Source organism: Ceratotherium simum, chromosome 5, assembly GCF_057802395.1.
Source record: "Ceratotherium simum simum isolate JZ-2026a chromosome 5, ASM5780239v1, whole genome shotgun sequence".
Classification (NCBI taxonomy): Eukaryota; Metazoa; Chordata; class Mammalia; order Perissodactyla; family Rhinocerotidae; genus Ceratotherium; species Ceratotherium simum.
Genome location: NC_141904.1, coordinates 25,855,205 through 25,874,725, shown reverse-complemented (window position 1 = coordinate 25,874,725; position 19,521 = coordinate 25,855,205). Strand labels below are relative to the sequence as shown.

At 35.2% G+C, this 19,521-nt stretch overlaps 1 protein-coding gene across 1 annotated transcript; it reads left to right on the top strand.

The window, feature by feature from the left end:
* Positions 1-356: 356 nt before the first annotated feature.
* On the top strand, positions 357-19,375 carry PP2D1 (protein phosphatase 2C like domain containing 1). Its single transcript, XM_004419948.3, has 3 exons — positions 357-379; positions 4,297-5,360; positions 18,519-19,375. Exons 1-3 carry the CDS (start codon positions 357-359, stop codon positions 19,373-19,375), a joined length of 1,944 nt encoding a protein of 647 aa, XP_004420005.1.
* Positions 19,376-19,521: the final 146 nt, after the last annotated feature.

Genomic DNA, 19,521 nt, shown 5'->3' with positions numbered 1-19,521 from the left:
CTTGATAGTCACTCCTTTTTATTTATTTTTTATCCTATTCTATAGGCATCAGACAGTGTATTTAATGAACCATCCTTCTTTCAGAAATTTCAAAGAAAAGTTTGTGTACTTACAATTTGTGACCTTATTACTTCATAGTCCTTCAGAAGTGAGTTCTGGCCGAGGTTCCAGGTGATGTGGTAAACATTCCACACACAGAGGTCTACCATCAGGTCAGTGGAGCCCCCGCCACCACCATCATCACCATCACCACCACCTCCACTGCTGCCACCGCCGTCACTACCCAAGTCGGAGGAACAGAGGCTAGGGAAAGGTGGTCAAGTGAGGGCGAAAGAAGGTAACAATTCCAAGGAAACATGGAAATTAATAGTGATTTCAGGTAAATTTTCTTCTTTTTTATTGGATTACAAATGTAGTCAATGAACAATTATAATTTCAGTATTCCTTTTCCCCCACTTTCTTGGTAATCAAATGAAATCTCGGGGGCCAGCCCAGTGGCGTAGTGGTTAAGTTCGTGTGCTCTGCTTCGGTGGCCCGGGGTTCGCAGGTTCGGATCCTCGGGGGGGACCTACGCACCGCTTATCAAGCCATGCTGTGGCAGGCATCGCACAAAAAAGCAGAGGAAGATGGGCACAGATGTTAGCCCAGGGCCAATCTTCCTCAGCAAAAAGAGGAGCTCAGGGCTAATCTTCCTCACTAAAAAAAAAGAAATCTCGGCTTCCTGTTGGACTATGTATGTTGAAGCGTCATATATTTCTCTGAACACCTTATGCAAAAGAGGACCTCCATCCTTCTCTTTACTCTTACTCTGCTATATTTTTCATGATAGTACCTACCTCTATCTTATATTATATGTTGACATGTTTCCTTTATTTATTGTCTGTCTTTCGTATCAGAATATAAGCTTCATCCCAGACCATGCCTGTTTTGTTCACTGCTTATACCTAGCAAATAAAACAGTACCTGGCATATTGCAGACACTCAAGTATTTGTTGAATGAATGAATGGAAATATGAATAACGCATTATATTCTAAGAATGACTCAATGTGAGAGGGAGCTGTATTATAACTGTCCCCTATAAACAGAAAAATGAAGTTCGGACATAAGTGGTTGACTCTAGGTCAAATAATAGTATTAGGGTGCCTTACCTATGTCCCAAAAGTTCATCAAGCCTCAGAAAAACTGTATCCTTTACATGAATATTACCAAACAATAGCAATTAAAAATATTTGATATACATTTCGGTCAGAAGAGCTTAAAAGCTTTGCCAGTACCCATTTTCTTCCCCCTATTTCTGTGCTTGCCTGTCCATTTCCTTTGCTGGGTCCTCTTCCTCCTTCTGCCTGCTAATTGGTCATTTCCTTGGGTTTGCCTTGGACCCCTTGCTGATATCTCTCAACTGTGAGTTTTTCTAGGTCAGCTTCTCAGGTCTCATGACGCCATTCTAGCTAGATGAAGGATTAAGTCCTGGCTGGGCACTGTGACGGGGCTCTGTCCTGGGCTCCCTCTGACCTGTTAAATGCTTTGTATGAGCTTATGGATGGCACTGCAAACTCCTTCCCTCCTAGTTTCAAGGGCAGGAAACAAGCCTTATCCATCTGTGCATCTTCAGCACCATATACTATAGATGGCTTATTGTAGGTATTGAAGAAGTGAATAAATACTGATCAAATCTGCTGATGAGACTGAAGTATTTATGAGTGAAACTCATATAATTTGGGGATTTGCTTTAAAATACTCCAGTAAAAAATAAATAAAATAAAGTGGCTAAGGACACAGATGCAATGAGAGTGAAAAATCTTGATAATGGTTGAAGGTGGTGATGGCTTTATGGGGGCTAATTATGTTCTTCTATTTTTGTGTAATTTTTAAATTTTCCATTAAGAAAAAGAAACAACAATTTGTTGGTGAGGCAAAGCCAGGAAGGCTTGTTAATGTGCTAATAGTTCTAGAAGCATTTAGAAGTTGAAATTTATAAACAAAATTTTACTGTAGGGACAAGGAGCTATATCCAATATAGCCGTGTACTTCGGGGAACTGAATACAAAAAAGGAGAATAGCAGAACACTTCAAACTCCTTAGCGCCTTGCTTATTTCCTTAATTTTTAATTACATGGCCATGTGTAAACCATATATGAAGGTTCTAAAGCCCTTTTGCCTGACACATAGCGCATCATTTTATTTATCATTTGTCAGTCTTTCATTCCTAGAAATAAGATTTTTGCATAGTTTATAGGATGAAAAATTTACTGGCAAGAATCTTAAAGATATTTGCCTAATTTTTTTAGCCATTATATTATTTTACTTATGCATTCATTTTTTTTTTACTGACTTCTAACCATTCATTCATTTTCAATTTACATGCAATTCTCAAAATTGTGTTCTATTTTATTTGTTCAGTGTATTATTATTTGTTAACTGAGTAACATAGCTGTAACCAAATGATGATATAAACAGTTTACCACAATGTATTAAAAAATACACATTACATAATTCTGAAATACTCAGATCAGGTTCTACTGTTAAAAAAATCCCAGTGTTGGTTTACTGATTTTTTCTTACATTAGTTTTATACGGAACACATTTCTCCCTAAGCATTACAATTTCATGCCCTAATGTAATATGTTTTCATTTGATACAGTCCTCAGTGTCCTTTTCACTTAGGGTAGAAGGAGCAGGAATTTTTCGAGCTTCCCCTATTGCCAATTGTTTCACCATTTATCTCATTTGATGCTAAAAACAGCCCTATTCGCTTTACAGAGAAGAAAACAGATGCTCAGAGAAATTGAGTAACTTGACTAAGGTCATACAGTTATAAGTGAAGAGAGTTTTTTTTTAATCCGAAGTCTACATTGTTCACAGTATATTGTTTTGTCTCACCATATTCAAACTTTCAATACTTGGACTTTCAATACCAGGCCATGACATAGTGTTGAGTGAAAATGGCAGATTCTAGGATGATATGCAAAATATGACCCCACTTACATTTCAGAAAAGATTATATATATATTATATTACATATATAAATATATTTGTGTAATTAACATATTAATATATCATATATTATTAATAATATATTTGTTATATATTAATAGTATTGCTATGTTATATTAATATAATTAACATATTTTTATATTATATATGGAAAAATAGATAACAAGCTGTTAATTACTACTGGATTTGGGAGTTGGGAGTACGGTGGAGAAGCAAGGAGAACATTCTTTCATATCTACTTTGTATCTTTCTGTATTGAACTTTTAAAAAAATGATTATGTTACTTTTATGCTAAAAGATATTATTATTATTATTTTGTCATTATTACTAAATGGGCTCATTTCTTATTTCCACAACCATCAACATTGTTGAACACCTGTTATTATGCCCAGGATATGTTCAGTCCCTGTGGGCTCCAGGCATTCTTACTGTTGTAGGCCACACTCCTTATCACATCTAACACATTAAATGTACCATATTAAATACAATTTATATATGAGTTGAGTTGAAGTTAACTAGTTTGCAAAATGTCACACTTCATAAGCATTTAGAGCTATTAACTTTGATTTTTCAGGTTTTAAAATATTTTATAACCAAAGCATTTATTTTCAGGTCTCTAACATTTCCATAGGCCCCTGCAAAACCCTCATGCCCTAGGAATTGTTCATAAAATGGATAAAAATGGACCCATGTGCTGAGTACTATTCTAGATGCTTCTGATAGGAAAGAGTATAAGAAAGGGTGCCTGCCCTCCAGATATTTATCATCCAGCTCCACATCTCTCCTTCCTTTCCTCAGCCCACACTTCTTTCCCATTGTAGTCCTGAAAAATTCTGTCCTCACTGTCAAGTCTTTTTATTATTCTGCTTGGTTTTGGAATCTCCCATTCATTTTATTGTTAACCCTTTAATTAGGACAAAAGTGCTTTAAGCAAGATAAAATGGAGTATAAAAATAATTATGCTCGTATTTGAAATCAAATTCTGAGGACTCAATCATATACTTTCACATGGCTGGGATAAAATATTGTGCTGATTTCTCTGAGTATTTGTTCTTAGATGTCTAGCTGACTTTGTGGAGATTTTGTCTAATTTCATTCAGGCATATGCAGGTCAATCACCAATTCATTGAGTATTTGCTATGTGTTTTTTTGGGAATCACAGAAAGATGCATTAGAATATTCAATTCTAGGCCTATATAAAATTGCGAGGTGCCAAAGCAAATTGCAAAGATAAGGGCCTACTTGAAGTGATTTTCATTGAATCATTCCTGGTATGTAAATATCTTTCATCTTGTTTGCAGACTGTCTTGGAAATCAAGGGTTTGGAATATGAGAAGACTGGCCATTGACGCAGATGTGGAAATCCCAGCTTCATGGGAAAGAAAGCATTTTAGAAGAGAGAAGAGACCATCAAGAGACTCTGAAGACCATGATGAGCAGGTCTATGAACAAGGGATCACATTTCCCTGTTCCATATGCAAGTGCGAAATTGACCTACCTGGAATCTTCTCCCATAAAAAGCAACATGTAGCTCTGGCCACATTGGGTTTTCAATGGATGGGTGGAAAGAAACCAGAGCCCTCAGTAATTGCTATTCAGAGACAGTTTATAATTACTAAACTATTGTCATCTTTTATGTTCAGTGAAAAATTCCTACAGAGCATTAATAATGCTTTTGAGCTACTTTGGAAGAAACAAATACCAGCATACTATAAGATTATTGACAACATTCATAGGAGTTCCATATATTCTCAAAAAATCTGCCATCTATTAATTAAAGGAGTAGCCATTTGTGAAGACAGGAATTCTACATGGAAAGTTGACATGAATGATAAATTCACTGTAGTGAATAATTTTGGCAATAAACCCAATGTGTGTTTTTTTGGTTTGTTTGATGGGCATCATGGTGCCTCAGCGGCAGACTTGTCTTCAATGGAACTCCCAGTTTTACTTCTCCAACAACTTTCCAGACTTGATCCTTCCTACCAAATGACCCCTGAAGAGCAAAAAGTAATCGATTCCTTTCACACAGTGTTTACGGAAGAATACACAGCTCTAGAAGACATTTTCTCCACCGTAAAGAAATGGGGAAAAGCATTGGGGTCTGAGTATGAGAACATACACAAAGCCTTTGCAAAAGCATTTTGGAGAATGGATAGGCTTTTACGTCTTGGAAGGAAAGAAGTGTCCAGGGTTCGATGGAGTGGCTGCTCTGCAGTTACTTGTATATTGGAAGGCAACACTGAAAGTCCCAATGCCAGGAAGACTTGGAGAAGAATCAATGACCATTACAGTTTGGCAGAGAGGTTCTCTTCCCAGACGATGCCACGAATAATTTCTGGAGTACTACACATTGCAAACACTGGTATGTACATTGAATACTGCCAGGTTACACCTTAACATTTTTTATTCCCGGCAGCAAAGCCTCTCATGCTTCTGGAATTATTTAGTGACCTATTATTTAGTGACTAATTAATGCCTAGAATGTCATTGACCAGTTTAAGAAACTGTCAATAACCACAGTTTAAATGCAGATTGTAGGAACAAAAATAATTGTAATTATTTTTCAAGGAGGCACATATATGAAATAATGTGACCAAAACATTAAATCTAAATGGGGTAGCAATACAGCTGTTGATAAAGGCAAAACAAATATATTACATTTGCTTAGATCTGAGTGAAACAAAAAACATTTCCCACACTTCTCTTTTTCAGGAGAATGGAAAGTTCTTTGAGTGTCGTGAGTACAGGTGTTCAAACTGGTCAGTTATTCTGATAACTGATACATTTGCAATAGATCACTCTTGTGCTTACTGGCCAAGCGGCATCAATTTCATCTTAGATAAAACAATAGTTCATGCCTCAGTTTTATGGGCTTAAATTCTCTTCTTCTCCAAAAATTTGGCTGTATTCTTTTTATTATATTTCAGGAAACAATTATTTTGTCCTTCAGTGCTAAAGTTCTAACTTAGGAGCTTCCCAAAATGGAAAGCACAGAGGTAAAACAGTTTTAGCAAAGGTAACCTGAGGTCCACGCTCAGTTCCATGAGATGCTTAATTAGAGTTCCACCACCCCTTTCATGGATAAAATTATTATTAATGATAGTGTTCACTTATTGAATATTGAATACAGAGTAATTTCTCATTTAGTCTTACAAGAACCCTGATATCTAATGATATATAAATACCATTTTTTAAAGATATTTGACATATAACATTGTGTAGGCTCCAAGGATTAGGTCCTGATATCTCCAGGGCCTTTATTCAGCCTGCTACCATGTTTGTTTGTTTATTTGTTTTTCCATTCTGCCAATGGTTGCCTTCTGATTCAAGTATTTAATTCATTTACGTTTAATGTAGTTAATTATAGGGTAGGATTTATGTCAGACATTTTGCTGTTTGCTTTCTATATGTCTTATATTTCTTTTGTTTCTCTATTCCTCCATTACTACTTGCTTTTGTGTTAAATAGATATTTTCTGGTATACCATTTTAACTCCTGTGTTTGTCTTACTATATATTTTTAAAACTTATTTTCCTAATGGCTGTCCTGAGCATATATAATAACATCTTAACTTAAAAATAATTTGGCTTGGATTAGTGTCAACTTAATTTTAAAAGATGTATACAATATCTTTGTCCAATATAGCTCTATTTCCTCCACCCTCCTCTGTACTCTATATTCATAGAATCGTATCTTTATATATTATAAGCCTACAAAGTTTCATAATTATTGTTTTATGCAGCTTTAAAAATATCAGACAGGAGAAGAAAAGCATTAAAAATGAATGAACAAAGAATTAAAAGAATTAAAAATGAAAATCCATTTTTACTGTTTTATATTTACCTATATAAGTTACCTTTCTTTCTTTGTATGGATTTGAGTTACAATCTAGCGTTTTCATTTTAGCCTGAAGGACTCTCTTTAGTATTTCCTGTATGGCAAGTCTGCTAGTGATGAATTCTCTCAGTCTTTGTTTATCTGCGAATGTCTTAATTTCTTCTTCATTTTTAAAAGGATAGTTCTGCATTTTAAATATGTCATTCCATTGCCATCTAGTCTCCATGGTTTCTGATGAGACATAAACTCTTAATCTTATTGAGTAGCCCTTATATATGGTGAGTCATTTTTCTCATGCTACTTTTAAGATTCTCTCTTTGGGGGGCCGGCCCGGTGGCATAGTGGTTAAGTTTGCATGCTCTGCTTGGGTGGCCCAGGGCTAGCAGGTTCGGATCCCGAGCGTGGACCTACACACCACTCATCAAGCCATGCTGTGGCAGCATCCCACATACAACATAGAGGAAGATTGGCACAGATGTTAGTTAGCTCAATGACAATCTTCCTCAAGCAAAAAGAGGAGGATTGACAACAGACGTCAGCTCAGGGCCAATCTTCCTCACCAAAAAAGAAAGGTTCTCTCTTTGTCTTTGCCTTTTGATATTTTGACTATGATATGTTTAATACTGATATCTTTTAGTTTATCCTATTTAGAGTTTGTTGAGCTTCTTGGATGTATAGATTAGTGTTTTTCCTCAAATTTGGGTAGTTTTTGGGTATTTTTAAAAATATCACTTTTGCCCACTTTTCTTCTCTCCTTCTTGGACTCGCATTATTTGTGTGTTGGTATACTTGGTGGTGTCCCATAGGTCTCTGAGACTCTGTTCATTTTTCTTCATTCTTTTTTTTCTATTTTTCAGACTGGATAATTTCTATTTTTCAGACTTACCAATCTTCAATTTTCTCATTCTTCTGCTTGTTCTAGGGAATTTTTCATTTATTGTACTTTTCAACTCCAGAATTTCTATTTGCTTCTTTGTTATAATTTCTATCTCTTTATTGATATTCTCTATTTGGTGAATCATTGTTCTCATGCTTTTCTTTAGTTGTTAGCCATATTTCCCTTTAAACATATTTATAACTTTTTAAAAATTTTTGTCCAGTAAGTCCAATGCTTGGACTTGCTCAGGGACAGTTTCTATTGACTTTTTTCCTGTGTATGGGGCTATACCTTCATGTTTCTTTTCCTGTCTCATCATTATTTTTTGTTGAAAACTGAACATTTAAAATAACATAGTGCCCTCCCTTTCTAGGATTTGTTGTTGCCCCCGTTTGTTTTGTGACTTTCATGGACTAATTCTGTGAAGTCTACTCTATGTCATGGGCAGACACAAAATCTATGATTGTTTGGTTATCTTAGTGATCAGCTAATGACTAAGTGGAGATTGTCTTAAATGCCTTGAACTAGTAAGTTTTCCGTTCTTTGTTGAGGGCCTCTGTGTCTTTGTTGAGGCATATCTTGTAAGAAATGGCAGGCAGTTTACAATCTGCCTTAGCTTTTACTTCCTGCTTGGGTAGAGCCTCAAGATCAGTCATAGGAGAGAATTTAGGGCCTTTTCAGGTCCTGGGCGCATATACAGCCTGCACATGTGCATGCTCTTCTATTTTTCCAGGCACATGTCTGAGCTTTTCAAAACCCCCGATGGATTCTCATTCTTCAGCTTTTTCTTATACATTTTTTTTGGTCAGCCTCTTGTCAGCCCAAATGCTTTCACTGCCTCAAGCAGCTGTGATTTTAATCAATTGCTGCTATTGTTTTTGACAAACACCCTGAGGATAGTTTATTTGCATAGAGTAAGCTCTGAGTCAGGTCAAATAATGACAGGGCTTGAGAATGGAGTTTTTTTCAGAGAGCGCAAGATAGTCAGAATAGTGACAATTCTCTGGGGATGGATTTTTTTTTAGGGAAGTCCAAAACCACCCTTTCTCCTGTAGAGGCTAGTAGAGTGTTGGTTTTCACAGCTAGCATTGTTATGAATCTTTTGGTTTTCAAGGCTACTGCAGAGCTGAAGAGAAGTGGTTGGGAGTAGGTCAAGATACAAGGCCACAGACTCTTCTGACTTTACCTAGTTTAAGTTGTTTTTCTTCAATAATGCTCAGATTTTTGCAAGCATTTGGTTAAATTCCAGCATTCTGAAAAAGTTGACTCTAACAGTTTTTGCCAGTGCTCTCAATGCTTTTATTGAGGAATAGATTTTCAGAGATCCTTACTCTGTTGTTCCACCATGTTTATTCAAAAAAAAAATCTGTGTGCCCCTTCCCAAATGCATTCTTGACTTACCACACTCTAAAGTTAACCACTGTCTTACCCTCATTCCAAGCAGTACAAGGACTCTAGAACACTTTAATTCAATTAACCCTCTCCGAACTTGTATTATATTGTTATTTTAGTTCCATTTAAAAAAATGTTATGATATATTATTTTTGGTTTATATGTTTGATATTTGTTTATCTTTTTTTTTTAGCATTTTTTTTCAAGAAAGATTGGCCCTAAGCTAACATCTGTTGTCAATCTTCCTCTTTTTCTTTTTTTCTCCCCAAAGCCCCACTCCACAGTTGTGTATCATACTTGTAGAGTTGTAGCTCTTCTATATGGGATGCCACCTCAGCATGGCTTGATGAGCGGTGAGTAGGTCTGCACCCAGGATTCAAACCAGCCATCCCCAGACGGCCAAAGTGGAACACATGAACTTAACTGCTATGCCTCCAGGCCAGTCCCAATATTTTTATATCTTTATGCATACATTCACTACCGTCTGTATCCTTCCTTCTGTCATCTGGAATATTTTCCCTCCTGCCTGAAATACAACCTTCAGTATTTCTGTTAGTGAGCATCTGTTGGCAGCAAACTCAGACTGTGTGAAACTGTTTTTATTCCCTTCTCTCTCTTGAAAGACATTTTTGTTGAGTAAAGAATTCTCATTTGACAGGTATTTTCTCTTAGCATTTTGAATATCTCTTTCTACCCTTTTCTGGCTTCTATTGTTGCTGATAAAAAAGACAGATCTTTTTGAAAGTACTCTGTTTTTTCTCTCTGGCTGCATTTAGTATCTCTGTGTCTTTAACACTGCACAATCTCACTACGATGTGTCTATAAGTGGATTTTTTGAATTCTATTTGTGATGTTTTTGGCTTCTTGATTTTGTCAATTCGCATCAGTCACTATTTCTTCAAATGTTGCCTCTGTCTCATTCTTCTCATTCTGGAGTTCTGATTAGACCTTGTGTAGCATTAATATAATTTAACTTCTCTTTCATTTTTCCATTTTTTTTGTGTCTTATTTTGGACAATTTCTTCACATTGCTCTTCCAATTCACTAATTCTCTCTTTGTATAAAATATATTCAAGTGCTTCCATTTTCCTAATCTTTTGTTTTTTGTTGTTGTTATTGTCAGTTGAATTTTTTTTTACATCTTTTGGTCATTTCTTTTTGTTGCTCCACGCGTATATTTATGAATTTGTTTTATTTAAAAAATATATTACACATTTACTTAATATTTTGTGTGTCTGATAATTCTAGTATCTAATATCTTTGTAGGTCTGTTTCTGCTCTCTGATTTCTACTGGTTCTTGCTTATGGTGTTTTATTTCATTCTGTTAATTCATTTCCCCTAAAAGTTAATTTAATTAGATTATAGTCAGGGAACATACGTTATATGACTTGAACTCTTCTAAATTTAATGAGATTTGTTTTGTGGTCTATCTTGCTAAATGTTCTGTATGCTCTTAGAAAAGAATATGTACTTTGCTATTGTTGGGAGGAGTGTTGTCTTAATATCAGTTAGGCCAAGTTTTTGGCATTAGTGTTCAAGTCTTCAATATCTTTACTGATTTCCTTCTATGTCCTTACTGACTTTTTATTCTATCAATTAGTTAGAGAGGGCTACTTAAATCTGTGATTATACTTGTGGATTTTTCTATTTCTTCTTGAAACTCTATCAGTTTTTGCTTCCAGTATTTTGAAGCCCTCTTATTAGGTACATACATGTTTAGCATTATTTCGTTCACTTGTTGAATTGACCCTTTATCATTATGAAATACCCTTCTTTATCCCTGGAAAATTTTCTTGTTCTGATGTCTACTTTGTCTGATATACTACAGACACTCCAGCTCTTGATCATTGTTATCATGGTATATCTTTTTTCCATTCTTTTACTTTTAATTTTTGTCTTCATATTTAGAATGCACTTATTGTAAGCAGCATATATTTGGGCCTTGCTTTTTTATCCACTCTGACAGTCTCTGCCTCTTAATTGGGTGTTTATTCTATTTATATTTAATATGATTATTAGTATGGTTAGGTGTACATCTATCATCTTGGTATTTTTTTTTCCTATTTGTTCTGTTCTTTTTTTCCCTCCTCTTTTACTCCTTTCTTTTGACCTTTTTTTTTGATTCCATTCTATCTCCTTTGATGGGTTATTAGCTATAACTCTTTGTTATATTATTTTAGGAGTTTATAGTATACATCTTTAACTACTCACAGTCCACCTCCAAGTGATATTATACCACTTTACATGTAGAATAAAATTCTTACAACAGTATACTTTTATTTTTTCCCTCCTAGACTTTATACTATTTTGATTACACAATTTATATGTATATAATAAAGAAGTTTATGTTTACATACATAAAACTTCTCTCTTTATATATATAATACATAACATATATGTATAATAGATATTTGTTTTTGTTTATTTAAGCATTCAATTGCCTTTTAAATAGATTTCAGTAAGAAAAAGTGATATATTTACCCATGTAGTTACCATTCCTGGTGCTATTTATTCCTTTGTGCAGATCTATATTTGTCTGGATCATTTTCCTTGTGCTTGAAAAACTTCCTTTAATAGTTTTTTAATGTCTTCTGGTGATAAATTATCAAGACTCTATTTACACCTTTGTTTTTGAAAGATATACTCATTTGGTATAAAATTCTAGGTTGACAGATATTTTTTCCTTTCAGTTTGTTAGAAATATCACTCCACTGTCTTCTGGCTTGCATTATTTATCATGAAAAATCTGTTGTCACCATTATCTCTGTTCCTTCATCCATAATGTGGTTTTTCTCCTTTGGCTGCTTTAAAGATATTATCATTAGTTTTAAGCAATTTGATTGTGATTTACCTCAACTTTTTTTTTTCTCCTCAACTTCTCCTCTTCCTAAGCCATTTCAGTTATGTAGTTTAGGCCAACTGAAATTGTCTCATGGCTCCTTAATGCTCTTTTCATTTTTTAAAACTTCTTTTTCTATTCTTTGCTTTAGACAGTTTCTACTGCTGTGTCTTCAAGATCGCTAATCTTTTCTTCTGCAATGTCTAATCTGCCATAATTCACATCCATCATTTTTTATTTCTAACAATGTATTTTTCATCTTCAAAAATTTTATTTTTAAGGTTATCTTTCATGTCTGTAAACTTTCTGAACATATAGAATGCAGTTATAACTTTTAATGTTGCCTACTAATTGTAACATCAGTGTCAGTTCTGGGTTGGTTTCAATTGATTGATTTTTTCATTTTTTGGGTAGTATTTTCCTGCTTATTTGCATGCCTGGCATTCTAGTTTCCTAGGGCTGTCATAACAAATTATCACAAACTTGGCAGCTTAAACAACAAAAATCCATTCTCTCACAGTTCTGGAGGCCAGAAGCCCAAAATCAAGGTGTTGGCAAGGTCCTCTGAAGTCTCTAGGGGAGAATCTTTCCTTGCCTCTTTCAGCTTCTAGTGGCTCCAGGCACTCAGCCTGTGGCTGCAAAACTCCAATCTCCACCTCTATCTTCACATGGTTTTCTACTCTTTTCCCTGTGTGTCTCTTCTCTGTCTCTTATAAGACTGCTCCTTGGATTTAGGACCAACTTGGATAATCCAGGATGATCTCATCTCAAGACCCTTAACTTAATTACATTTGCAAAAACTTGTTTTCCAAATAAGATCATATTCACAGGTTATAGAGGTTAGCATGTGGACATACTTTTTTGAACTTATCTTCTTGAGCTTTGTTCTGGGATGAAGTTACTTAGAAACAGTTTGATCCTTTCAGATCTTGCTTCTATGATTTGTCAGATATGGTCCAGACCAGTGCCCAATTTGGGTGAATTATCTCCCACTACTGAGGCAAGACATTCCTAAGTATGCTACCCAATGACCCATTAATTATATTTTTCCAGTCGGACTGGTGGGAACAAACTTTGATCTTGCCCCATGTGAACCCTGGGCAATGTTCTCAATAATCCTTCTCAGATAGTTCTTCCCCAATGTTGGTGGGTTTCCTCATACACACACATTGATCAGTACCCTACTGAACACTTGAGGCGGCTTCTCTGCAGATCTCTGGGATTCTCTGTGCAGCTCTCTTCTTTCCGGTATTCTGTCCTAGGTGAACTCTAGCTGCCTTGGTCTCCCTGGACTCTCAGTTCTGTCTCCTCAACACAAACGAAAGGGTAAATCCAGTTACTCTTATTGTATCTTGGCCAGAAGCAGAAGAAATTCCCTAGAATTTATATTTTGGGGAATTATTTGAGGTCTGTGTCATCCAGAGTATGCATTTACTACTGCCTGATGTTCTCCTGTTAACACTATCAATCTGAATTAAATGATCAAGTTGAGGTTTTTCCAGACTACAAATACATGGAGGTTGGTTCCAAATTCTTTGTGGTTCCCTTTCTTTCCTCTGCTGTTGGGCATCAGTTTGAAGTAGTCCATTTTTTTCTGGCAGTGTGGGTGTGAGGGGCATGTCTATTTTTGGTTCACTGTTTCAGTGAGGGCATGGTCCTGTGGGGTCCTAGCTTTGTTGGGGAGAATCATTAGTCTTCCCCACTTTGGACAAGCCCTAGGTTTTGTCTCCTGTTCCACAACCCTGTGAAAATTCAAAGCTCACTTATTAAGCTCAATAAATGCCCTCAGGTAAAAGCTGGCTTTTGCTGTTGTCAAACTCTGGGATTCAGCCATTACTCTTTTGACCTGAGAATCTTTACTTTCTTATTAGCTCATCAATGTGTATGACAAAGCATATATATTAACCCAGATATTCTCTTGCTCCCAGTGAGAGTCAATCCAAGACCCACACTGCCACAGTACTGTTCCTTTGTAATATTTTTTACATCTAGATTGTACATATTCTTAATAATTCTTTTTAATGAGCCTCCAGAAACTTAAGTTTCCTGGTGTCCTAGTTTTCTGTCCCATGGGCTCACTCTAGATACAGACACCAACCATGACTTTACCCACTGCTTCTATATTATTCACAATTCCATAATTGTTGGCCACCTCAAGCCCCCTTCCTTCTCTTCTTCTTAAGTTTACCAAGCGATCCTTTATCAAAACTTCACAACCTTTGAGGTATGGATAATCACATTTTAATACATGAGAAGATTGAAGCTCACCAGAGTATTATATAAGTATACATAAATAGTGAGCCAGGACTTATTTCCTTTAGACTCTAAGTCCTGCTACTTCAAAGAAACACCAACAGCTTTCTTCTGTTGTTATGGTGTTATCTTCATTCTTATGTAGCCTTCACTTTCTTCATTCATGACTGATACTGTATTTGCAGATCTCATTTGACTTTTTGTGATTTTCCTGTCTATATGTGATTATTCTTATAGATGTGAATATTTCTGCTCACTCGTAGTTGTTTAATAATTGCTTTTAAAATTATTTCCAGCCCTATCCTTTTTCCCTAAAACTTAATTCAACTCCAGAATTGCCTTATTTCATATAGGAAAGAAACCATATTCTTAAGATTGATCTTTTATATACTTTACCTTCCTCCTCTCCCTTTTTGGGGGGTGTTGGTGGTGGACTCATATTCATACAAACCTGATTCTGAGAATACATTCAACAAACATTTGACAAATAGTTGAGACTAATGTGTAAAGTATCATTAGGCTCCAGATGTACAACAGGGAACATGAGTTTCATGCTCATACATCTTACAAAACAAAGGGATCTTTTGAACATCCAATGAAGATTAGCTCCACATCAGTAAGGCTCTCATGCTAATTATCAGTAGGAAGAGTCATAAACCCAGTGTCCATGCATACAAATTCAGCCTCTTTTGCCAAAACTAGAGTCCCGAAGAAAACTAGTTGTAAGTTGTTTCCCTAATCTCATTTACATGCATTTCTATTATGCTTCCAAGTTAGGTACACTTCACTCTTGTTTAAATTTCCTTAGTTTGTTTGTGCTCCTGTTTAATTGCTTTTTCTTTCCCCAATTATTTCATTTTCCAAGTTTCAAGTTACTGCTCCCTACTCTCTTAAGCCTATAATTCTACTTCATAAGGACTTTCTTACACCTTTTTTTATAAATGGGTCTAAAATATAACATTTATAGCTTTGTCTCCATCTCTTGGATAGCCTCTTCGCCTGCTTTCCTCTTCATGGAACACAAAGTAACCTTTATCAGGTGTCTACTTATGAAATTACCTTCTTAAATCCTCACAGTAACCTTGACCAAAAAAATAACACTACAGGTGGAAAATTGTTACTCAGGGAAATAAAGTGACTTAATGAAGGTCACACAGGCACAAAGTTGGGACTGCAGTCCAAGTGTGTCAGGCTCCCAAAGTCTTTCTACTTCCTCATGCTGTTTCTTCTAAACCATGTCATCTTTTTATCCCAGGGCACTCATGCATTCTAGGTGTATTTTCTTTTCTTAATACCACATAAAACCTCTCTTTCTCTTTCCTCCAGTTTTTTCTTAAAACTTTCCTGTTGACTTCAACAGTAAGTGACCTTGCTGGCTTTATGTGAAAAAAATCTTGATCTTGCCCATTCACGTTTACAGGGATACTCTTCCTTTTCACAAGTTGGAGATAACCCAGCCATCGCAGGAGGCAGTCACATCATTTTCCTCTGCATGTGGAACAATTTGCTTGACCATACACATCATCTTAAAAAAGCTTGAGTATCATCTCAAAGCAGTTTTAATTCCCATATGATTAAGGTCCCTAAACATGTTGCTCTTGCAGTAGCTCTGTTCCATTTTTCTAACATTTTCTGAAGAGCACAATCTCTCAAACTACTGAAAGCTAATAAGTTTATGTCTAGGAATTTGAATTCTTTTTTATGCTCAGATTCATTCAAATTTTTGTGTAAGGGTCTTCATCACACAGTTCACTGCTTATTCTCATTTCCTCCAAACAGGTGTTACAGGAACCTTTCTTTAAAGCCAATCTGTCCTCCCTCTTAAACTGTGATGACTTGCTCCTCTCTCTTCCTTCAGTTCTCCAAACAAATGGACATAACAGTGTTATTTTTATATCTTCCTCCAAATTCCCATCTTCCTTGGGGGTTTTGTTCATTATTCTATTCTAGCTTTCAGTTTAGTGTAGTCAATTGTTTCAAATATCCCATTTGCCACTAACTGCATATGTAACCCTAGGTTCAGGAAATAAAACTATTAACTGCACATCTAATTTTTCTTCATGTGTTTTTATTAATATTCTTTCACAGCCTGAATCTTTCTTATCCTCTACTTCCTGGGCTATGCATGAATAGTTGAGAAATGCTAGGTACCTCTCCTTCACTTTCTCTTTCCTTCATGCACCATTCACACAGGTAAGGATATGAGTTATTCAGAGGGCACTATTTCCCTTTTTATCAGGATGAATCAACTGTCAAAGAAATGAACTCACTTCAAGTCAGACAGCAAGTCAATGGTTGAGCAAAAACTGCAACCAGGATTTAATGTTCCTTCTTCTACAAAATTTTATTGTGCTGAGCCCAAGGGATGTTCACAATAGTAAAATCAGCCAAAATGGCATTGTCTACTCTTTAGCCAGGGAATTAAAAAAAAAAAAAAGGTGGCAAATAGTGCATAAGGCTATGTTTACCAAGCTCTCTCTCTGCAGAGGCAACTAAAATCAAAATACCAGTTTACCACTCTTCCATTGTAGCTACATAGTTGTATTAAATTCAAATCACACAGCAGAGAAACAAAGCTTTTTCTTTTTGCTGAGTGGGCTTTGGCTTGCCACATGCAAACAAACAGTTAGCAAGTCAGTGGATTTGACTATTCCGAGCCAAATTGTCCTCTGTGTTTTCAGAGGTTCAGTTGCACTATTTGTATGTGAATGTACACACATAAAGAAATTTTCTAATTTGAGAGGTATTATTAAATCATACGTCCCTCCAATAGAACAATTCAGTTTTACCGAGTTGGCATGTTCAATACCATCCCATGTTGCTTTGCTGGTACAGTAATAATTTACAATTTTCAGCAAAAGTCAAGAGTTATTTTACTGATTTACCTTCTGTAGAATGTAATTAGAATGACCAGCAGAAAAGACAATACAAAATATTAATAACCAAACTACAGAGAAATAAAAGAAGTCATGTCGTTTTGAGGACCATCATTTATACAGTCTTCAGGTTTCCAAAACATTTTCCACATACATCATTATCATCTTTTGGTCCCATTCAATAGCTCAGTTATTAACAATTCCCATTATGTAAATGAGGCAGTAGGCTCAGTCTATGCTTGACACTAATGTTTCACCAACTTATGCTTTCTGTCCAACAATACTAGCTACGTGGACCTCAGACTTCTGAAACCTAAATTCCTTTACCTAAAAAACTGGAGGATTAGAACTGAACCCCCACAGCAACAAAATTTTGACTCCAGGTACAGCACCACATTTGAAACCAGAATATTCTAATGTAAATTTTGCATGATTCCAGGAATTCTGAAAGGTATTATAATATTCAAACATCATTAACTCTATCAGAATAATTTAGATATCATTTTATAAGTGATAAATGAATATGCATCAAGAAAAACTATTGCCCATGCTTTAATATACAATTATGTTCCTAAAAACTTTGGGAAAATCAATTTTTCCTAACAAACTAAAAAAACTCTGAGTCTCTTCTTTTTTATAAATGAAAGAAAGCTTTGGAAATACAACCATCCCAGAATCTGATCAGAGCATTATGTTTAGTTTTCCCAAAGATTTCACTGAAGCACTCAACACAAGTTCATCTGAACCATGAGCAAACTACAGCCAACTCTTTAAGATTTCAGTTTTCAATCAAAGGGTTTAATTTAATGTTGGCTAGCTCTTATCCATTTAATACATTAATAACACATACTATTTTTTCTTCACAGGCCTAGCTGACTTAATTTCTTTTTAACCACACATACTAGAAACCTCATAAGACTGACATTAACAGCGGCAATCTAATATTTTCATCACCCATACCTATATGTTCAGGTTTTAACTTTTACCAGTTACAAAATTACTAAACTGCACTTTAAAAAAAAAAAAAATCAAAGTTTGTGGTTTTAATTGAAAAGGCATTTATTTAAACATTTTAAAAATGGTCTATGGAATATAAGTTAGTTATAAAAAAGTTCAACTCTTGGCTCTACAAAATAAATAATTTTCGGAAGCTGTTTCGTAAAATATTTAGTTATTTTTCATTATCTGTAGTTTTAGTTATTTTAATACTAAATAAAGTATTTTAAACACTAAATTTTTTTAAACACTAGATTTCCTCCCAGTTTGAAATCTGAATTACTATAAATCTTCCAATGATGATATCAATATTATGCATATTTTAAAAATATTTTTTTAAATGGCCTGCTGTTTATGCATTGAAATACAGAATTAATGAAGTTGACAGCATACTTTGATACAATTGGTTATTAAATCTCCAGGATCAATTTTTTAAAATAATCTTTTAGGTAGTGTGCAAGCAGTCTTATGCAGAAATGGGAAAGGCTTTTGCCTAACTAAAGAACACACTACGCGAAACATAAAGGAAAGAAGAAGAGTGCTTGAGAATGGAGCAATAATTAGTCCAAATGAACCATACGGGCTCCTAGAAGGGCAAATAAAAACTACACGAGGACTTGGATTTCATGGAAATCTCAAACTGAAAAAATTCATTATTCCAGCTCCTCAAACTATTTCTGTCCCTATAGATGACTTATGTCAATTCCTTATCTTGGCTACTAATGGACTCTGGGAAGTTCTGGATAAAAAGGAAGTCACTGCACTAGCAATGACAATGTTTCAAGTGTATAAAGAAACATACTGTTCTATCACACAAAACAAATCTTCACCATCCAAAGGGCCTCTGTTTTGCCCAATCAATGAACCAAGCATTACTAAATCAGAAAGCAATATCCACATATTGTTTCAGTATAAATCCGAATCTAAAGAATGTGTGTCAAATACAAATTCAAAAGAAAATCTGTCTGATTCAAAATATTCTAAATGTTTCACTTGTAACCCTAAAAATGAACAAACATTTCCACCAGAAATGACTCATCGTGATCCTTGCAGTGACAAAGAAACTGATGGACGAACCAATGTAGATGGTGTGCCAAAAGATTCAAGTGAAAAAGAAAAAGAATCACGCACCAAGGGTTTCTACGAAGGTGCAGCTGAGTATATTAGCCATGAACTTGTAAATGCTGCTTTAGCAGCTGGCTCCAGAGACAACATTACAGTTATGGTAATACTTCTCAATGGAAGTGAGTATCAGTTTTCTGACATAAAAGATAAAGTTTCTATTATCCAGAGTACAAAAACATAAAGACAATTCTTCAATGAACCAGATATTAGGATAATACATCAATACCATGCAAATCATTTTTAAGAATGTAGTAAATAAAGAAAATAGCAGATTTTATGTTACATAATACCATTTATATACGTTCATTGTTCCATGCCAAAAAAGAG

What these genes read in the sequence shown, in the direction of transcription:
- PP2D1 (XM_004419948.3), top strand. Translation starts at nt 357, where the DNA reads ATGGAAATTAATAGTGATTTCAG. An exon ending in GAAATTAATAGTGATTTCAG is followed by an intron (nt 380 to 4,296) that starts GTAAATTTTCTT and finishes TCTTGTTTGCAG; the next exon opens with ACTGTCTTGGAAATCAAGGG. An exon ending in ACTACACATTGCAAACACTG is followed by an intron (nt 5,361 to 18,518) that starts GTATGTACATTG and finishes ATAATCTTTTAG; the next exon opens with GTAGTGTGCAAGCAGTCTTA.